General features: G+C 48.3%; 2 protein-coding genes across 2 annotated transcripts in view; one reads left to right on the top strand and one right to left on the bottom strand.

Moving 5' to 3' along the window:
* The first annotated feature begins 4,586 nt into the window (after nt 1-4,586).
* Nucleotides 4,587-6,737, top strand: MPEG1 (macrophage expressed 1). Its single transcript, XM_006900473.1, has one exon. It carries the CDS (start codon nt 4,587-4,589, stop codon nt 6,735-6,737), a length of 2,151 nt encoding a protein of 716 aa, XP_006900535.1.
* Nucleotides 6,738-14,640: 7,903 nt separating this feature from the next.
* Nucleotides 14,641-17,447, bottom strand: part of DTX4 (deltex 4, E3 ubiquitin ligase) — a 47,053-nt gene continuing 44,246 nt past the window's right edge. Inside the window, exons 8-9 of the mRNA XM_006900428.1 lie at nt 16,058-16,147; nt 14,641-14,874 (exon numbers count right to left, since the gene is read on the bottom strand). Of these exons, the coding sequence (XP_006900490.1) occupies nt 14,641-14,874; nt 16,058-16,147 (324 nt within the window). The remainder of the gene's footprint in view (nt 14,875-16,057; nt 16,148-17,447) is intronic.

Here is a 17,447-nt window from a genome sequence, read left to right as displayed (position 1 = left end):
TCATCCTTACCCAGATCCATCCATTCATGCCATTTAGTATGATGTTTCAATGAAACCTATCTATGATCCAATTGATTTCAATTCATAGTGACCCCCCAGTGGGTTTCTGAGCCTCTCTAAGTCACAGTGGGTGAAGAGTGCACATCTTCCTCTCCTGGAGTGTTTGGTGGCTTCAACCCATAGGAGATGTGAAGCTTCAGAGCTAGCAGTGTAAGTCACTATGGACAACTATTCCCCCAGAGCTGTCTGACACTGCCTTCAAGAGCCTATGGGATAGTTCAACGCTGTACAAAAGAAAGCTTCATACATTGAAATGGACTAAACAGCAACAATGATAACAGGCCTTTAGTAAGAATGTGTTAAGTCACGTTGTTGTTGTGGTTGTTGTGGTTGTTGTTGGATGCAGTTACACCAAATACCATTCATAGTGACCCTATGAATAACAACAGATCAGACCCCTGTCCGATCCTTTGACTTCCTCTTCATCTCTGACACACTTAAGCTCATTTCTGTCATCACTGTGTCTATCCGTCTCGTCGAGGGTCTGCCTCTCTCTTGCGGAGCCTCCACATTTCCTAACCTGATGTCCTTCTCCATGGAATAGCCTCTCCTAGCAGCACGCGCCAAGTATGTGAGAGTATGTCATCTTTGGAGCCAAGGGGGGCTCTGGCTGTACCATCTCCAAGACATATTTGTTTTCTGGCTGTCTACAGGACATTTAGTACTCTTCCTCAACACTGCTGTTTAAAGGCATCAATCCCTTTTTTTGCTATCCTTATTCACTGCCTAGATCTTACATACATAGCAAATGGTTGATAAGACTATAGCATGAATTAAGCACATCTTAGTCCCAAAACGGATATCATTGCTCCTCAGTAATTTAGAGGTCCTTGATCACAGACTTACCCAATGCAATACGTTTCCTGATCTCCAAACTGCTGGAATCAAGGTTGCTGATTGTAGATCCAAGAAAGATTCAATCATTGACAATGTCAATCTTTTCTTCATCTATCATGATGTCGTTTATCAGTCCAGTGGTTAAGACTTTTATCTTCTGAATGTTAAAACACAAGCTATACTGGAGGCTGTAGCTTTTCATCTTCTTTGGCAAGCATTTCAAGTCTCCCTCACGTTCAGCAAGTAAGGCTGTACCATCTGCCATCTGCTTGATGAGTCTTCCTCCAATCCTGACGCCACATTCTTCATAGAGTCCAGCTTCTTGAAAGATTTTCTCAATGTACAGGTTGACTAGGTATGGAGAACAAATACAACCTTGATGCACACTCTTTCTGAATTTAAACCATGTAGTGTTTCCTTGCTCTGTTTGAACAACAGCTTCTTGGTCTAGGTATAGATTTCATATGAGCATCATTAAGTGTTCTGAGATTCTCATTCTTCTCATTGTTAGCCATAATTTGCTGTGGTCTACACAAATGCCTTTGCATAGACAAAAAACCAAAAACAAAAACAAAAAAACCAACAACCAATCCCATATAGACATTCTTGTGGTATTCTCTGCTTTCAGGCAGACTCCATCTGACATCTGCAATGACATCCCTGGTGCCACAGCCTCTTCGAAACTCAGTTTAAAGGGCAGCTTGAGAAGACAAAGCAGAATATTGCAATGGAACGTAATTAGTTGGCTAGGGAGCTGTCCTCCAGATTTCACGGCGCAGCCTGCTGAGCATGCCCTTAGCACCATTTGTTGAAATATGTCCATTATTATTCCATCAATTCCTGGACCTGCTGCCTCAGGGCAGCACCTGCCCCCCCCCCCCCCGCCCCAGATCTGCACCTATGCTGCCCTTGCCTCACCCTAATCCCTTGTGCAGAATGTCAACATCACCAAGGAGCTGGGCGAATAAAGAGCAGAAGTGGCCAAAGGTCTGAGATATCTTATTGAGTTAGTTGTGGGGAGGGAGGAGGAAGGGATTGGGGGAGTGGCAAGATGAGGGCTCTGAGGGGGTGCCAGCAGTGTGTGGGGGGTGGGTCATGTTCATGTTCAGAGAGAACAACACTGAATTTGTTAGCTGGATAACCAGGGAGGGATTCCCACCCCACCCCCACCCCCGCTCTTTTGAGCTAAATACTTGTCTGTCAGATCCTGCTCTAACTCCATGTATCCAAAGTGAGATGGACTAGGAAGAAGGATTGGCCATACATTTCCGAAATCACAGGCCTTCAAAGATCCTATGAACAACAGCACATACTCAGATTCGATCAGCAGAGATGACATCAGAGGCTGAGCCCTAGTGCTGGGAAACACAGGAGAAGGAACAGTTACAAACAGACACTAGTGAGTAGAACGTGAAATGTGAGAAGTAAAAATGTAGGAAAAGTTGGACATTGTTAAGGAAGAAGCAGAACACATAAATATTGGCATATTAGGCATCTGGAAGTTTAGGTGGATTGGCTTGGGACGTTCTAGATGGGTCTGCTTATCTGTTTGGCAGTCCATGGTATATCCAATATTCTCTGTCAACATCACAATACAAAGCTTCAGTTCTTCTTGAGGCTTCTTACTCATTGTTCAGCTTTCATAATTACATGAAGGAAACAATTGATAACGTCATAGCTTGGGTCAAGCACACTTTAGCCTTTAAACGGACATCCTTTCTCTACAGACAACCCCAAGAGAGAAATAAATCTAAAGGACCAGAGTACTCCTTAGAGACGGGGCTGTTGAAACTTCACCACACATGCTTTGAACATGTTACCAGAAGGGGCTGGTACTTAGAAAAAGGCATCATTCCGGCAAAGAAAGGGTTAGTGATAAAAGAGGAAGCCCCTCAACCTGACACAATTACTACAGCAATGAGCTTGAGCTTGAAGACTGTGAGGATAGCTCAGGATAGGGCAAGGTTCCAATCTGTTGTTCAAAGAGTCTCTATGTTGTTGTTGCATATAGTTGAGCTGGAACCGACCCACAGCTGACCCTCCAGCAGATTTTTAGGGACAGTAAATCTCATGGGAGGAATTGTCCATCCTTCGCCTGAAGAGCAGCTGGTGGATTTGAACTGCACACTTTTGGGACTGCAGCACAGTTTCTTACCATTAGGCCACCAGAGCTCCCAGGGCCACCTTGAGTCAAATTGATGGCACCTTAACAAAAATTTCTAATTAAGTGTTCTGGAATTCCCATTCTTTACAACTTTATCTGTAATCTTGATGAGTCACACAATCAAATATATAGTCAATAAACCACATAATACCAGAAAACAAACATCTTTCAGGTATTCTTTACTTTCAGCCAAGATCCATCTGATTTCAACAATGACATCCTCTATTCCATACACCCAATACCATTGGTTCTTGTCTACTGTCCTGCTTTTGATTAATCAAAAATCAAGGCTATAGCATGGGTTTTCTCTTTGAGCATTTTTCAAAAGAAGACAATGACGCAGTGTGGGTCCCTTCCTCACCCTCCACTCCATCTCTATCCTTGCTCTCATTTTTAGTGTTAGGACAGGCTGGCTGAAATATTTCTGCAGTATAACAAATAAGGCCCCTTCAGGACCCTTCAGCTCTGCCCTAGATATCACAGTCTGGAAAGTTACAACTGTTAGGGTTTATAATAATTAATACTCACTACTATATTCTGGAGAAGAGTCTTGAATATACCATGGACTGCCAGGAAAACAAACAGATTTATCCTACAGAGGCTGAAACCAGGCTGCTCCTTGGAGGCAAGGAGTCTGAAGCTTTGTCTGGCATACTTTGGGCATGTTGCAAGGAGAGACAAGTTCTTGGAGAGGGCTATCATACTTGGGAGGGTGGGTGGACAGTACAGGAGAGGAAGACCCTTGATGAGATGGGTTGATTCAGTGACTGGGGTCATGATGGTGGGTGTGTCAGGATAAGGTTGGCACAGGGTAGATCAGGGTTCGGGGCTGTTGTACACAGGGTCACTATGAGTCACAAGCGACTCGATGGCACATAACAACATTAGTATATCCCACCTAGAGGATATAATAATGGCCATCTGTGTGAGATGTTCACATCTTATATGTGAACAACTTTCACCCTTGGATTAGTGAGAAATCCAAGGCTTTGGCCTTGACCTTCAGCTGTGTGAGTATGGAACTCTCCAAGAGTGATGTTGCTCTTTAGCTCTACAACTCCACAACAAAGAATCTAGTTTCAGGAGAGCAGGAAACATCTAAACACCAAGTCCAACAAAGTCAACAAAAACAAACTCGGAATGCAATGGGACAGGATCAAAGAAAAGGTCAATTTAGCTGAAGGCAGGCCAAAACCTTCATGGAGGAAGTGGTCAGAGGTGTGGGAGCATTTCCTGCTTCAGAGAATTGAGGTGCGGGCTACAGCAAGGGCAGTGAGAGCAGTCAGGGTCTCGGCTGCGTTTGGTATAGAGTATAACACGATTTCTTTGGAGTCTTGATGGATCTTAATATTCCAACTGACTCTCATTTCCTCATTTGGTAATAAGCCTAAACTACGAAGAGGAACTGGTGGCTTTGGGAGAACTTGTGAATTCTGTTTCAGCAGTTTCTGTCTTTCCCCCTGATCAGTTTCCACCAAGCCTCTGACTGCTGCGGGCTGCCTGTGTGGTTCATGCCAGCTGAGCCATGAACAGCTTCAAGCTCGCCCTCTTCATCTGGGTGGCGGCAGCATGGACAAAAGGGGACAAGCCTCTGGGAGAAAGCGATACGGTTGGATTTAAAAAATGCAAGGAAGGCTTGAAGCTCCCTGTTCTGGAAGTCTTACCTGGAGGGGGTTGGGACAATCTGCGGAATGTGGACATGGGACGGGTGATGGACTTGACTTACACCAACTGCAGGACCACAGAGGACGGGCAGTACATCATTCCTGATGAAATCCTCACCATTCCCCAGAAACAGAGCCACCTCGAAATGAACTCAGAAATCCTAGAATCCTGGACCAATTATCAGAGCAGCACCTCCTTCTCCATCAACACAGAACTTGGCCTCTTCTCCAAAGTCAATGGCAAGTTCTCCTTCGAGTTCCAGAGAATGAAGACCCTGCAGGTGAGGGACCAAGCTATTACTACCCGAGTTCAGGTACGAAACCTGGTCTACACGGTCAAAATCAACCCAACTTTGGAACTGAGCTCGGGGTTCCACAAGGACCTCCTGGATATCTCTGAGCGGCTGGAGAACAACCAGACGCGAATGGCCACCTACCTGGCAGAACTCTTAGTCCTCAATTACGGCACTCACGTCGTCACCAGCGTGGACGCCGGGGCCACTCTCATCCAGGAGGACCACATCAGGTCCTCATTCCTACAGGACAGTCAGAGTAGCCACAGCGCTCTGACAACAGCTGCTGGTATTGCCTTCCAAAACATCATCAACTTCAAGTTCCAGGAGAACTACAGCTCACAGAACGCCCTCACCAAGAACTACCTCTCAAATCGAACCAACTCCAGGGTGCAGGGCGTGGGAGGTCTTCCTTTTTACCCTGGCATCACCCTCGAGACCTGGCAGCAGGGCATTCCCAACCACCTGGTGGCCCTCGACCGCGCCGGTCTGCCTCTGCATTTCTTCATCAATCCCAACATGCTGCCTCATTTGCCAGGCCCGTTGGTGAGGAAGTTGTCTAAGACGGTGGAGATGGCTGTGAGGCGCTATTATACTTTCAACACCTACCCTGGATGCACGGATTTCAATTCGCCCAACTTCAATTTTCAGGCCAACACAGACGATGGCTCCTGTGAGGGGAAGATGACCAACTTCACCTTTGGAGGGGTGTATCAGGAGTGCACCCAGTTCTCAGGGCACGAGTCGGTCCGCCTCTGTCCCAACTTGGAGCAGAAGAATCCCCTGACCGGAGACTTTTCCTGCCCCTCTGGCTACTCAGCCATCCACCTCCTATCCCAGGTGCACGAGGAGGGTTACAACAACTTGGAATGTCAGCGGAAGTGCACTTTGCTTGTCTTCTGCAAGAGAGTCTGTGAAGACGTCTTCCGGGTGGCAAAGGCTGAGTTCAGAGCTTTTTGGTGTGTGGCCCAGGGCCAAGTCCCCAAATACTCAGGACTGCTGTTTGGAGGCCTCTTCAGTGGTAAGAGCATAAACCCTTTGACAAACGCACAGGCCTGCCCAGCCGGCTACTTCCCACTGAGACTCTTTGAAAACCTCAAGGTATGTGCCTCTCAAGACTTTGAACTGGGATACAAGTTTTCGGTCCCCTTTGGTGGCTTTTTTAGCTGTGCAGTTGGGAACCCCCTGGCGGATTTGACGTCCAAAGACTTAGGGGCGCCCTCTCTGCACAAGTGTCCTGGGGGCTTCAGCCAGCACCTGGCGCTCATCAGTGATGGATGCCAAGTGTCCTACTGTGTCAAGTCTGGGCTCTTCACAGGAGGGTCCCTGCCCCCTGCCAGGCTCCCGCCGTACACCCGGCCCCCCATCATGAGTCAGGCTGCCACCAATACTGTCATGGTGACCAACACAGAGACAGCAAGCTCCTGGATTAAAGACTCAGAGACGCACCAGTGGAAGCTGGGCGAGCCCCTGGAACTGCGCAGGGCCCTGAAGGATGTCCACGGGGATGGGAGTGGCCTGTCAGGAGGAGCTGCGGCTGGGGTCACCTTGGGTGTCACCACTGTCCTGGCAGCTGCCATAGCCTTGGCCATCTATGGCACCAGGAAGTATAAGAAGAGGGATTACCAGGAAATTGAGTCTGAAAGGCAGAGCTTGGCCCAGAGCACTGAAGCTCCTGGAGATGCCACGCATGAAGAACAGGAACAGAACCCGGTCTAAGTCCCTCTCCTCTGCCTCCAGGGCTGCCAACATGCCTCTTACCCTTCTCCCCACCCTTTACCCCCCGTCCACTTCTGCTTTCCAGCTCATCAAAGCGGCAGGGGCCACGAAAAGCAAGTATAACCTGGTGACTTAGTTACAAATGCCTGGGCCAGAAGGGAAATAGAGCGACATGGCCAGTGTTGTGGGGAGGGCAGGTGAGCTGAGACATCCCGTGTGCTATAACACATAGGTGACACCTTTCCCCGAGTGCATTGTGACTCGTCTTCATTTGATCACGTATGTATAAAAAGGGAGGAGGGAGAACACTGACCTGGTGATTTGGGGGCTATTCATTCAGACTGTGGTCTTCTGCAGTGACTGTTGATTTATGAGCTACAAGTTCTACCTTTAAGATTACCCTCCATCGTTTTGTTGTCATAATGTTTTTGGTATGATTTTAATGAAAGTTTGCAGAAAAGTTAGGTTTTCATTCATTCATTGTTGCACATTTTTGCCTCCTTCCCCAGTTCACTTTTAAAAAAAATAATTCATTTATTTTTGCATATTATTACCCCCTCTCTTTCTCTCCCTCCCCCCTCTCCCAGTTCACTTATTTTTGGTTTTTTAATATTCATTCATTATGGTACAATTACCTCCCTCCCCCTCCCATTGTTTTCTCTTCTGGATTTGAATGCCCCTGGGGCTCACAGAGGCTCCCAAAGACAGGCCAAGTCCTATCTGGCCATGACATTTTTAGCTTTGAAGGTTTCACGCTGATGTTCTCCTCGGTCATCTTGAGGTCTTCCCTTTGCCAAGAAAGGCATTCCCGGCCCCAGCCCTACATCTGCCGGTAACTCCCTCACAAAAAGACTACAGTCACTTAGATCTGATTCTTCTCAAACTCCGGGCCAGTGTCAGAAAGGCTTCAGAAAATAACTTATGAAAGTGTATTAGGAGATCAAGGGGTGAGGGATGTTTGAGACCAAGAGTAAGCGGAGAAAAGGTGAATTGGAAAGAAAAAAATCTGATGTTCAGGGGCCATGGAAACTCTTACTCATCTGAGGTCCCCAGGGAGCTGTCCTGTTAACCAGTGGCCACACTTCGCGTCACTAGCCGGAGTCTGAATCCTCCCGCAGATAAGAGGGAAGAAATGGGCATTCTCCACCCATGTGATTTGTTGTTGTTGTTATGTGCCGTCGAGTCGCTTGCGACTCACAGCGACCCTATGTACCACAGCCCTAAACTCCGCTCTGTCCTGTGCCAATCGCACTGTCTCTGACACTCCCATCCCAATTAGTCACTGCCCCAGAAACCCAGAGGGTCAGCTATGAGTTTATTTTGACGCAAGAGCAAGGATTCTGTTTTGTGGATTGGTTTCCCAATCAACTAGCTGGATTCCTCTTCTTAAATGATTACAAGCAGGGCACCTAAGAGGAGCTGTAGGTTTGGATAGATTGAACACTACAGTTTTATGTTCCTTGACACCAAGGTATAATCCATTTCTCTTCCATGACTGAGCCTCATTCAGCCTGCCCTTCCACCTCATGACGCCCTCCCTCCATACGCACAATGTATGAGTCATTGTGCTAACATACACAGTCATGCATGCTTACAAATACACTACACATGCACATACAAACCACACACGAACAACCCATACGTGCACCTACACCCCATGCACCCACTGTATTCTCCTACATCTGAATTTCCTAGGAAAAAAAAGAGACAAAATCAAAGTCAGCCCCCACTTAAGCATTAGTCCTTGCCTAAATCTCAAACAGAACAGAAAGCCCCCTTGAGGCCTCTTACTTTTTTCTCCAGCAGAAAGGGAGTGTACCCAATCATGTCTGTGTTTGTAAATGACACAAGAAAAGTCTCCAAGCATCGTCTGTGCCACCCTGGCTCCCACTGCAGGCTGGGGCTGACAGCAAAGTTTAGGGCTTTCCTCATTTTTAATAGTAATCTCACCCAATTGCAATGGCCAATGCATTTGGTACACACACACACACACACACACACACACACACACACACACACACACACTCTGCTCCCTAAACCACGTGTCATCAGTGAATTATCTTTTATGCGAGATAATCTGTCCGCTCCTTGTTCACGGCCACAATCAAAAGGCTTGGGTTTTCAACAGTTTCTTCTGAGAAGCTTGCGCGACCCCGGCCTGGGGAAGATGGTTTCCAGAAGGCTCCCTCATCTTCAGCTGGTATCCAGAGCGAAGTGAGTCTGAGCCCTGCTTCTCTGGCTGCCCACCCAGGAACACTGTCATTTCTGAAACCTCTTCACTTAACCCTGCCCTTGTAGAGCTTTTAAGAAAGGCATTAAAATAACTGTCCTCAACCTCTGAGTGTCTTGTGGGTATGTTTCAGCCAAGCTAACCATTTTTCCACAAATTCCACATTCCCCAGGAATTCTTTGAAGATCAGAGTCAGAAAGACAAATTACAGCCAAAGGCCCCCAGTCCCTCTAGGCCTCAGCTGCCTGTTGAAAGGAAAAGTTGCCCATGAACTTTTATTTCCAACATATGCATTGGAAGATGCACTTAAGGAACACTCTGTCCTACTGCTCATGCATATGGAATCAAAAGTGGGGATTTGCAGTTTACATTAATCGAACTATTTTAAGAAAGCGCCACACCACCTTCCACAGTGGTTGCACCACTTGAAACTCCCACCAACAGTGAATAAGGGTTCCAGTTTCTCCACAACCTCGCCAGCATTTGTTGCTTGCTGTTCTGTTAAATTTTGCTATTCTGACGGGGGTGAGATGATATCTCATAGTTGTTTTGTAATCAAACCATTTTAGAGAGTCAGAAATCCAGCAGGGGAATTCCCAGGCTCTACATCCAGTCAGGAAACTGAGGATTCCTCCCTGCCTTCCTATCATGTGATCTCAGGCGCAGACAAATTCTGGCTTTCGAGAAAACCACCCTCCGTGGGCAGAAAGAGGGAAGGCCATGGGTCACAAGAAGAGCTCTGCATTTGCATTCTCTTGAGTGTGTTCTCATCAGAAGACCCTGGCGGTACACAAGATTTGGCCTTGATCATGAGCCTAATGAGCAGATAAATTAGTCTTAAAAGAAGCGGGGCCAGAGCCCTTGTTAGAGGCAAGGATGGTGAGGCTTCCTCTCACGCCTGTGGGGCTCAACGTGTGGTCAGGTGGGGCTAGTCTTTGGTAAGGACATCATGCTTGAGTCCATCATGCAGGGGTCAGCAGAGAAGAGGAAGACCTTCAGTGAGACGGACTGTCAGAGAGGCTACAGTGATGGCTTAAACTCAGCAGACATTATGAGGTTGGCATAGGCTTGACCAGAGCTTCAATCAAAGAGGTTTTCTGTACATGTGGTTGTTAGAAGTTGGAGTTGACCCCACATCACCTACCAACTACCCTGTTGTTGGGGACTGTCAAGTCGGAACCGACCCCTAGCTGACATTCCATCTGGTTTTCAGAGGCGCTTAATCCCAAGGGGGGAGAGGAGACTATCCTTCTCTCCTGTGGGGCAGCTGGTGGATTTGAACTGTGTGCTTTCAGGATTGCAGGGCAGCTTCTTACCACTAGGCCATCAGAGCTTCCTTACTGAGAGGTGAGCACTTTGAGTCCACAGTGGGGTCAGAGGTGCCCAGAGGCAGTGAGGTTGGCTCAGGACAGGGCAAGGTTCAGAGCCATCACTCAGAGGGTTGCTATGAATCTCATACCGACTCAAAGGCACATAACAACCAAGTAGCAGCACAAAAGGAAGTCCTGCTGATCCGTTTCCACAAGGATGACAGCGGTGAACACCAGTTCTGTACTTACACGCAGTCACCGTGTGTCAGAATCAACTCGATGGCCACACATTTGGTTTTGGTTTTTCATTAATGGTGAGATGGAAAAGGCAAAACAATTACCTCAGAGCAACAGCCCAAGAGCTAGCAAAGCCTATATGGTTGTAGTTAGGTGAAGGGAGGGAGGAATGATGCATATTGCATTGAAACAGGTGAGGGAGAGAACTGTTTAAAGAGATATATGATTGGCTATTATTGTCATGACAGCAGTCCAGAATGGAGGCTGCACAGTGGAGTGGACTTGGGGGGAGGGATTGCATAACAATGAAAGAGTTTTTCTTCTCCTTTTCAAGGAGAAGAGTGAATTGGGGGGAGGTGGTGGACAGGGAGAAAAGTGCAACAATGAATGACTGGAAACCCTAACTCTCTGTAAACTTTCATTAAAATTAATTTTTAAAAAAAGAAGCCAGCATTCACTACTGTAAAGATGACAGTCTTCCACACACACAGTTCCTGCAAGTGTTTCCCTCACACACACACCCACACCCCACTCTGCCCTCCATGTGGTTTTGTTTCTTTAACGAAACAGAGTCAAACCAGGTGCCGTGGTCAAGTGTGTGGAGAGACATGTGAGAAAAATAAGAGCAGGGACTTCCCCCGCCCAATCAGTGCAAGCGTTTGTGGTGGTTTACACATCACTGCCCCAGAGATCTATTTAAAACAGGTCAACAGCACTGACACACACACATCCCTCATGGTGGTTCATTTGCCATTTATTGTTCTGCACATACACCTCATGAGCACCAGGTGGCGATGTCCTCTCACAGAGCAACACCAAGGACTTCAAAACTCACCAGTTACAAACAGAACGATTTACATTGGGACATTCACCTGCCCTCTCCCCGATCCCACCCCGCTCAAATGCCAGTGCCCACAGACAAGGAAGGGGGGGGTCCTATCTCGTACCGCACAGGGTTGCTCCCCCCATTCCACTCATGCGTCTGTCAGTGCAATACCAGGACGAGTACTCTTGACCAAGTAGAAAACCACAGAGAAGTCCAAAGTTTACAAAATGGGAAGAAGAATGAAGTCACGAAGGCACGCGCAACCACATCGACACACTTCATCTCATCAGGGATGAGCTTCTGGCAAGGTTTGTCTCCAACCCTGTTTGTCATTTCCTGGCCACTCTGGAAGAGAGAACTTGGGCTGCTGGTGTGAAGATGGTGGACAGAAAGGCATGGGTTTCCCTGCCCAGGCCAGGGCACACATCAGGGTATCGATCTGGTGGGGAAAACGTCCCTGGTGTCAAAGCAGTGGACACACAGGGCCTCCGCCGGCCAGGTCCTCATGGAACCCGAGACTACACCATTCCAGGTTGGGACAAGAGAAAGGGCAAAAATGCCCCTCCTGTTGGCTGGTAGAGTGTGAGAAGGGAAATTCGACGTCCCTTTTGGCCAGAAGGACCCATGAGAGGGGCATGAGAATGAGGTAGCCCCTACTGACCATCCTGTGAGTGGAGGAGACACAAGGTGTGGGCACAATTGAAATCTGAGGGCCAAAGGCTTGAGAGTATGAAGACACATTCTCCAAAGCGGGATCACAGACTCCCTGCGACATTATCTGAGTCTTCTTTCTCTGCTCTTAGCCATGTCCTTCCCTCTCGTCCTGTCTGATGCAGGGACGCCACTGTGCCCCTCACCACCCACTTCCAGTTGTCAAGTATGCCTTCTCTTCTTCTCCACTGCCTACTGCTTCCGTTACATTTCCCCACCCGCTGATCACAGCCTGTACCCTTGTTCCCAATGGCTGAGAAGCCCAGCAGAGGCTCGACAAGGGTTCTAAAGGCAGAGAGTGGTCCTAGGCCTACAATGAGACGTAAAGGACTCCAACACATGGTACACGGTACATGTACATGGAGCGCCAGTGTAGGGATCTCCTTTCCTTCTCTTGGATGCTTACTTCCCAACTACAGTAGGAAACTGCCCTGTGGTACAAGGAACTCGGGAACTAGGGAGCCATCTCCTGGGCCACTGGTGAGTTAAATGGTGTCTGGCTGATAGGAGAACTGGAGTAAGACCGCAGGAACAATGCCTCCTCTCAGGGCTGCCTCTGGCGGGGCAGATTCCCCACCTGATGGCCGTTTGAGGAATGAAGGCAGGCTCAACACCGGACTATCCAGAGGACCTGGATGACGCTCATCAGGTGAATCCACTGGCTACACCCATGTCAAATGGCCACAGGTCTACCAGCAAGCAACTGCAGGCTGGTTCTCACAAAAGCTCGGCCTTCCAGTTCTAAATACCATTTTCGAAGCTTTTTTTTTATTTCTTCATTTTTTTCTAGCATCAAAAGGCCTTCCAAAGAGTATGAAATATATGCATATATATTTATATATGTCAAATCCCCAAAATATGAGGTATATAAATTCAACTTAGTATCTAGAGGAACTTCCCCCAAACATACAGTTCCGTGAACTCACTTTCAAAGGGGAAACTGGGTTTCCCTACATGATCCCCCCTGACAACCAATGCATTCCTCAATGGGAACCAGCCCACGAACTGCTGCCGAGTCAGTTCTGACTCCTGGTGAACGTTGATTGCTTTTCTGAGGCTCACTTTTATTTTCTCTCAGAGCAGCTGGTGGATTCAAACTGCCAACCTTTCAGCCAGCAGCCCAACATTTAACCTTATTATGCCCCCAGAGAGCCAAAGGCAAGAGGAAGATTTGGGAGAGGTTTAACATGACCTTGGGATACAACCCAGATGTAGGCTGGACCTACATAACGTGGTCCCAACCCCGTTAAGAGGAAACCAGAAGAGGCTTTAATCAACGTTCTAGGTTAATCTGCACTAGACGAAGGGGAGGGTCTGGAACCAGCGCTGGGCTCTAACTCACCAGTTTCTGGGGAGACAGGTTAGAGCCCTCAGAGAAACCAGACTGGTGGAGATTAGCTCTCACCCAGTCTTGAGAAGGGGGTTAGCTCAGCCCTCGCTTTGCCACATCTCCTCCGTCACAGTTCTGTCTCCATCAGGATCCAAATTCACTCTGGGATGGGTTGCAAAGGATGAGGAAAGTCAAGGGCCACAGCCCAGTTCCATTCGAACTGGGATCTCTGACATCTGGCAACACAAGAGTGTGGGAGCATGAGGCCCCCCCGCCAACCTTGCCCTACGGTGCGCACACGCTCACACACACACACACATACACATATATATGGACATACACAGGTTGGCACAGAGCCGAGCGCTGGCTCTATTCACAGTGACTTGATGAACTTCATGGACTCTTTGAGCTGGTCTGGGATGACTTGGAAGGCGGCTCTGGGCTCCTCGCCCTGAGGACAGTGCACATGCTCAGTGGGATGCAGGCTCTGGGCTGATCAGAGAGGGGCTGGAATCAGCATCGTAGGATGCCACCCCCAAGAGGAATCCCAGAGTCCGTCTAACCACACCACAGGACCAGACTCCTCTTTGGACAGGTCAGAGCTGTGAGGAGGAGGAGGGGAGAGCTCAGAGAAGCCAGGCAGTCTCCTGAGAGCAGAATGCATTCCCACTCCCCAAGACCCTGACTTCCCAGACGCTTGTGGCAAGAACTGTTTCCTCGCCATACCCAAAGGCATCTGATTTCTGACGTCACAGCAGTTTGGCGGTTTACCCCTTTGCCCCCCAGCCTTGCACAGTAAGAGCTCCCTGACCCCAGTGGAGGAGAGAACAGCGGAAACTCCGCTGTTGGAGCGGAGTGGAAGCAGCAAGTAGCCAGCTGAGGCCGTGAACCTCAGGCTTCACAAGGCCAGGGCGCAGAGTGTCCGTGCACCAACCAGACCCCAGATGTGCTGACCAAGCCCCCTGCTCGGGGGTGAGGGGGGTTCTTGCCTACCCAGCACCGAAAACTCCATGGGAAGTGATCAAGGATGGCCCCTCATCCCAGATCCCCGTGGTTTAGGATGAGGTTTATGAACGATGTCGCTTTATTCAGTCTGGTTCCTTGCCATGGCTAGGAGGACAGGAGGGATGGTGACAGGACAGGAGGGGAGACCAGGGAGTCGGGGAGGCATGGCACCAACTTCTACCTTGAGTCTCCTTACTACCTGCCCTGTGGGGTCCTCCCACACTGGTCCATCCCACCTCCAAGGCCCTCCAGCCTCAGTCCTTTTCCTGGGCAGCGCTGTCTTCAGAGATGCCCTGGGCAGCCAGTTCAGACAAGACATTATCCAGGTAATTGGCATCTGGGTAGCCATGGCCAGTGAGATTAGAACCAAACTCTGTCTTGTGGTGGACCTCGTTCCAGATGACTGTGTCAGACTCGCCCGTGGTGCTCGAGGTACCAATAGCAAAGATGAGACGGCGGTCCCAGGCCACCAGCAGCAACTTCAGGACCTAGAAAGGCCAAGACAGGAGACCAAATGTGGGCTGTAGTGCTAGCCAAACTGCCCCCCAGAAGCCAGTCTCCCCAAGTCTCCCATCTTCTCCCACATCATGATTCTGACATAGCACCTGTTGTTGTTATATACCATCGAGTTGTAACCAACCCATAAGTGACCCTCCAGCGGGCTTTTGGAGAAAGTAAATGGCACAGGAGGAGACTGACCATCTTTATTCCGTGGAGCAGCTGGTGGATTTGAACCATGCACCTTTTCATTGGCAGCACAACGTCTTATCATGGCATCAGAGCTGCAAGTGGACTAGCAGTAGCTCTGGACTTGGAGTCAGGGACTTGCATGTTGAGCTTTTGGTCTGTCACCAACTGACTGTCTCCCTGGACGAGTTATCCTACCTCCCTGAGTGTTCATTTGCTTCTCTAAGAAAAGGCAGTGGTACAACTGGCCTCTAAAGGCTGTGAGCATTTTTATGGGACATCACAGGCAATGCACTTAGAAAGCACAGCCTGGCACACGCTACTTAAGAAACACCAGGTTCTGACCCATGACGACTTCACGTCAGAGCAGAACCGCGAAAGGGAACGATTTTTGCCTGTAAAATCCGGGAGAGGGAAAAGTCAACATTCCTCATTTTAGTGATTCCATGCAGTCACACTGATTCAATGACCCTACAGAGCAGAGCAGAACTGGCTGACATCTTTAGGGGAGCTACTGGTGGGTTCCCACTTCTGATCTTTTGGTTAGCAAATTAACACTTAAATAATTGCACCACCAAGACTCCTTTAAACACCCCCTAAATCTCCTCCTTGGGACCTCTGGTGGCTTAGTGGTAAGGCATTGCACTGCCAACCCAAAGGTACACGGTTCGAATCCACCAGCTGCTCCACAGGAGAAAAATGTGCCATCTTCCCCCATGTAACTTACTGCCTCTGAACACCTGTTGGAGGGTCAGCTATGAGCTGCAACTGACTTAAGGATACACAATCATAATAACAAAAAGAAGCCCCCTCCCAGAAAATTGAAATAATATCCGCCCTCCCCTACAGTTGACTCCATCTGATCTTGTTACTATGTGTCTGCAGATTTACAGGAGACCCTGTTCTCTCTGGCTGGTGCACTATAGAAATGCAGCCTTCATATAGAAACAAATCCCCTGGCTCCACCCTGAAGCGTCCTCTTACCTTTCTTCCTTTTTCACTATCTGGAAGGTAACAGTGTCGTGGGAAGCCGCGGGCACTGAAGCTCTTTCCAGGATTCGGGTGTTCTGGACCCTGTAGGCAGAAAGCAAAGGTCATGTTTCCAAATGAATCTGGTGAGATGTGTCCAAGCCGTGGCACATTCAGACAAGAATGCCAACAATGGTCAGGGATCCTAGACCAAGAAGAGGTGATCTAACTCAGGAGATCTGGAGACTTGGACCCGGATTGGAGCCCACAGCAGCCACCTCATAACTGTACCAGGATTTCTCTCCTGGGACTTTCATTTTCCACTAGTAAAATGTGGATGCTGTGGAATACTACCTCATGGGGCTACTATAGAGGCATGACATCTAATATGCTGTATGAGGTCAGTACCACCATCATCACCATCACCATTACCACCATCACCATGATCATCACCATCATCTTATCATCACCATCACCATGATCATCACCACCATGATTATCACCACCACTATGATCATCACCATCACCTTATCATCACCATCACCATGATCATCACCACCATGATCATCACCACCACTATGATCATCACCATCACCATGATCTTGGTCATCACTATAACCATCATCATGATCATCACTATCACCAACCCCATGATCTTGATCATCACCATCACCATCATTACAATGATCACCATCACCGTGATCATCACCATCACCGTGATCACCGTGATCACCATCACCATCATCAGGATCATCACTATCACCATCACCATGATCTTGATCATCACCATCACCATCATTACAATGATCACCATCACCATGATCAGCACCATCACCGTGATCACCATCACCATCACCATGGTCATCACCATCACCATGATCATCACCATCATCACGATGCTCACCATCACCATGATCTTGATCATCTGACCACCATCACCATGATCATCACCATCACCATGATGATAACAATCTCCATGATTATCACCATCACCATGATCTTGATCATCACCATCACCATCATTACAATGATCACCATCACCATGATCATCACCATCACCGTGATCACCATCACCATCACCATGGTCATCACCATCACCATGGTCATCACCATCACCATGATCATCACCATCACCATGATCATCACCATCACCATGATCATCACCATCACCATGATTATCACCATCACCATGATGATAACAATCACCACGATTATCACCATCACCATGATCATCCATCATCACAATAATCACCATTACCCTGACCTTGATCATCACCATCACCATGATCATCACCATCACCATAATAATCCATCATCATCATCATCATCACCATGACCATCGCCATCATCATCATCATGCTCAGGAGCAGCAACAGCAGCAGCACGTAATGTGGCTCATTTTGTT

Source organism: Elephantulus edwardii, unplaced genomic scaffold (genome assembly GCF_000299155.1).
Source record: "Elephantulus edwardii isolate Elephantulus edwardi_28Jun2011 unplaced genomic scaffold, EleEdw1.0 scaffold00284, whole genome shotgun sequence".
Lineage (NCBI taxonomy): Eukaryota > Metazoa > Chordata > Mammalia > Macroscelidea > Macroscelididae > Elephantulus > Elephantulus edwardii.
Note: the sequence above shows the minus strand (reverse complement) of the source record. Positions and strands in the feature narration are given on the sequence as shown.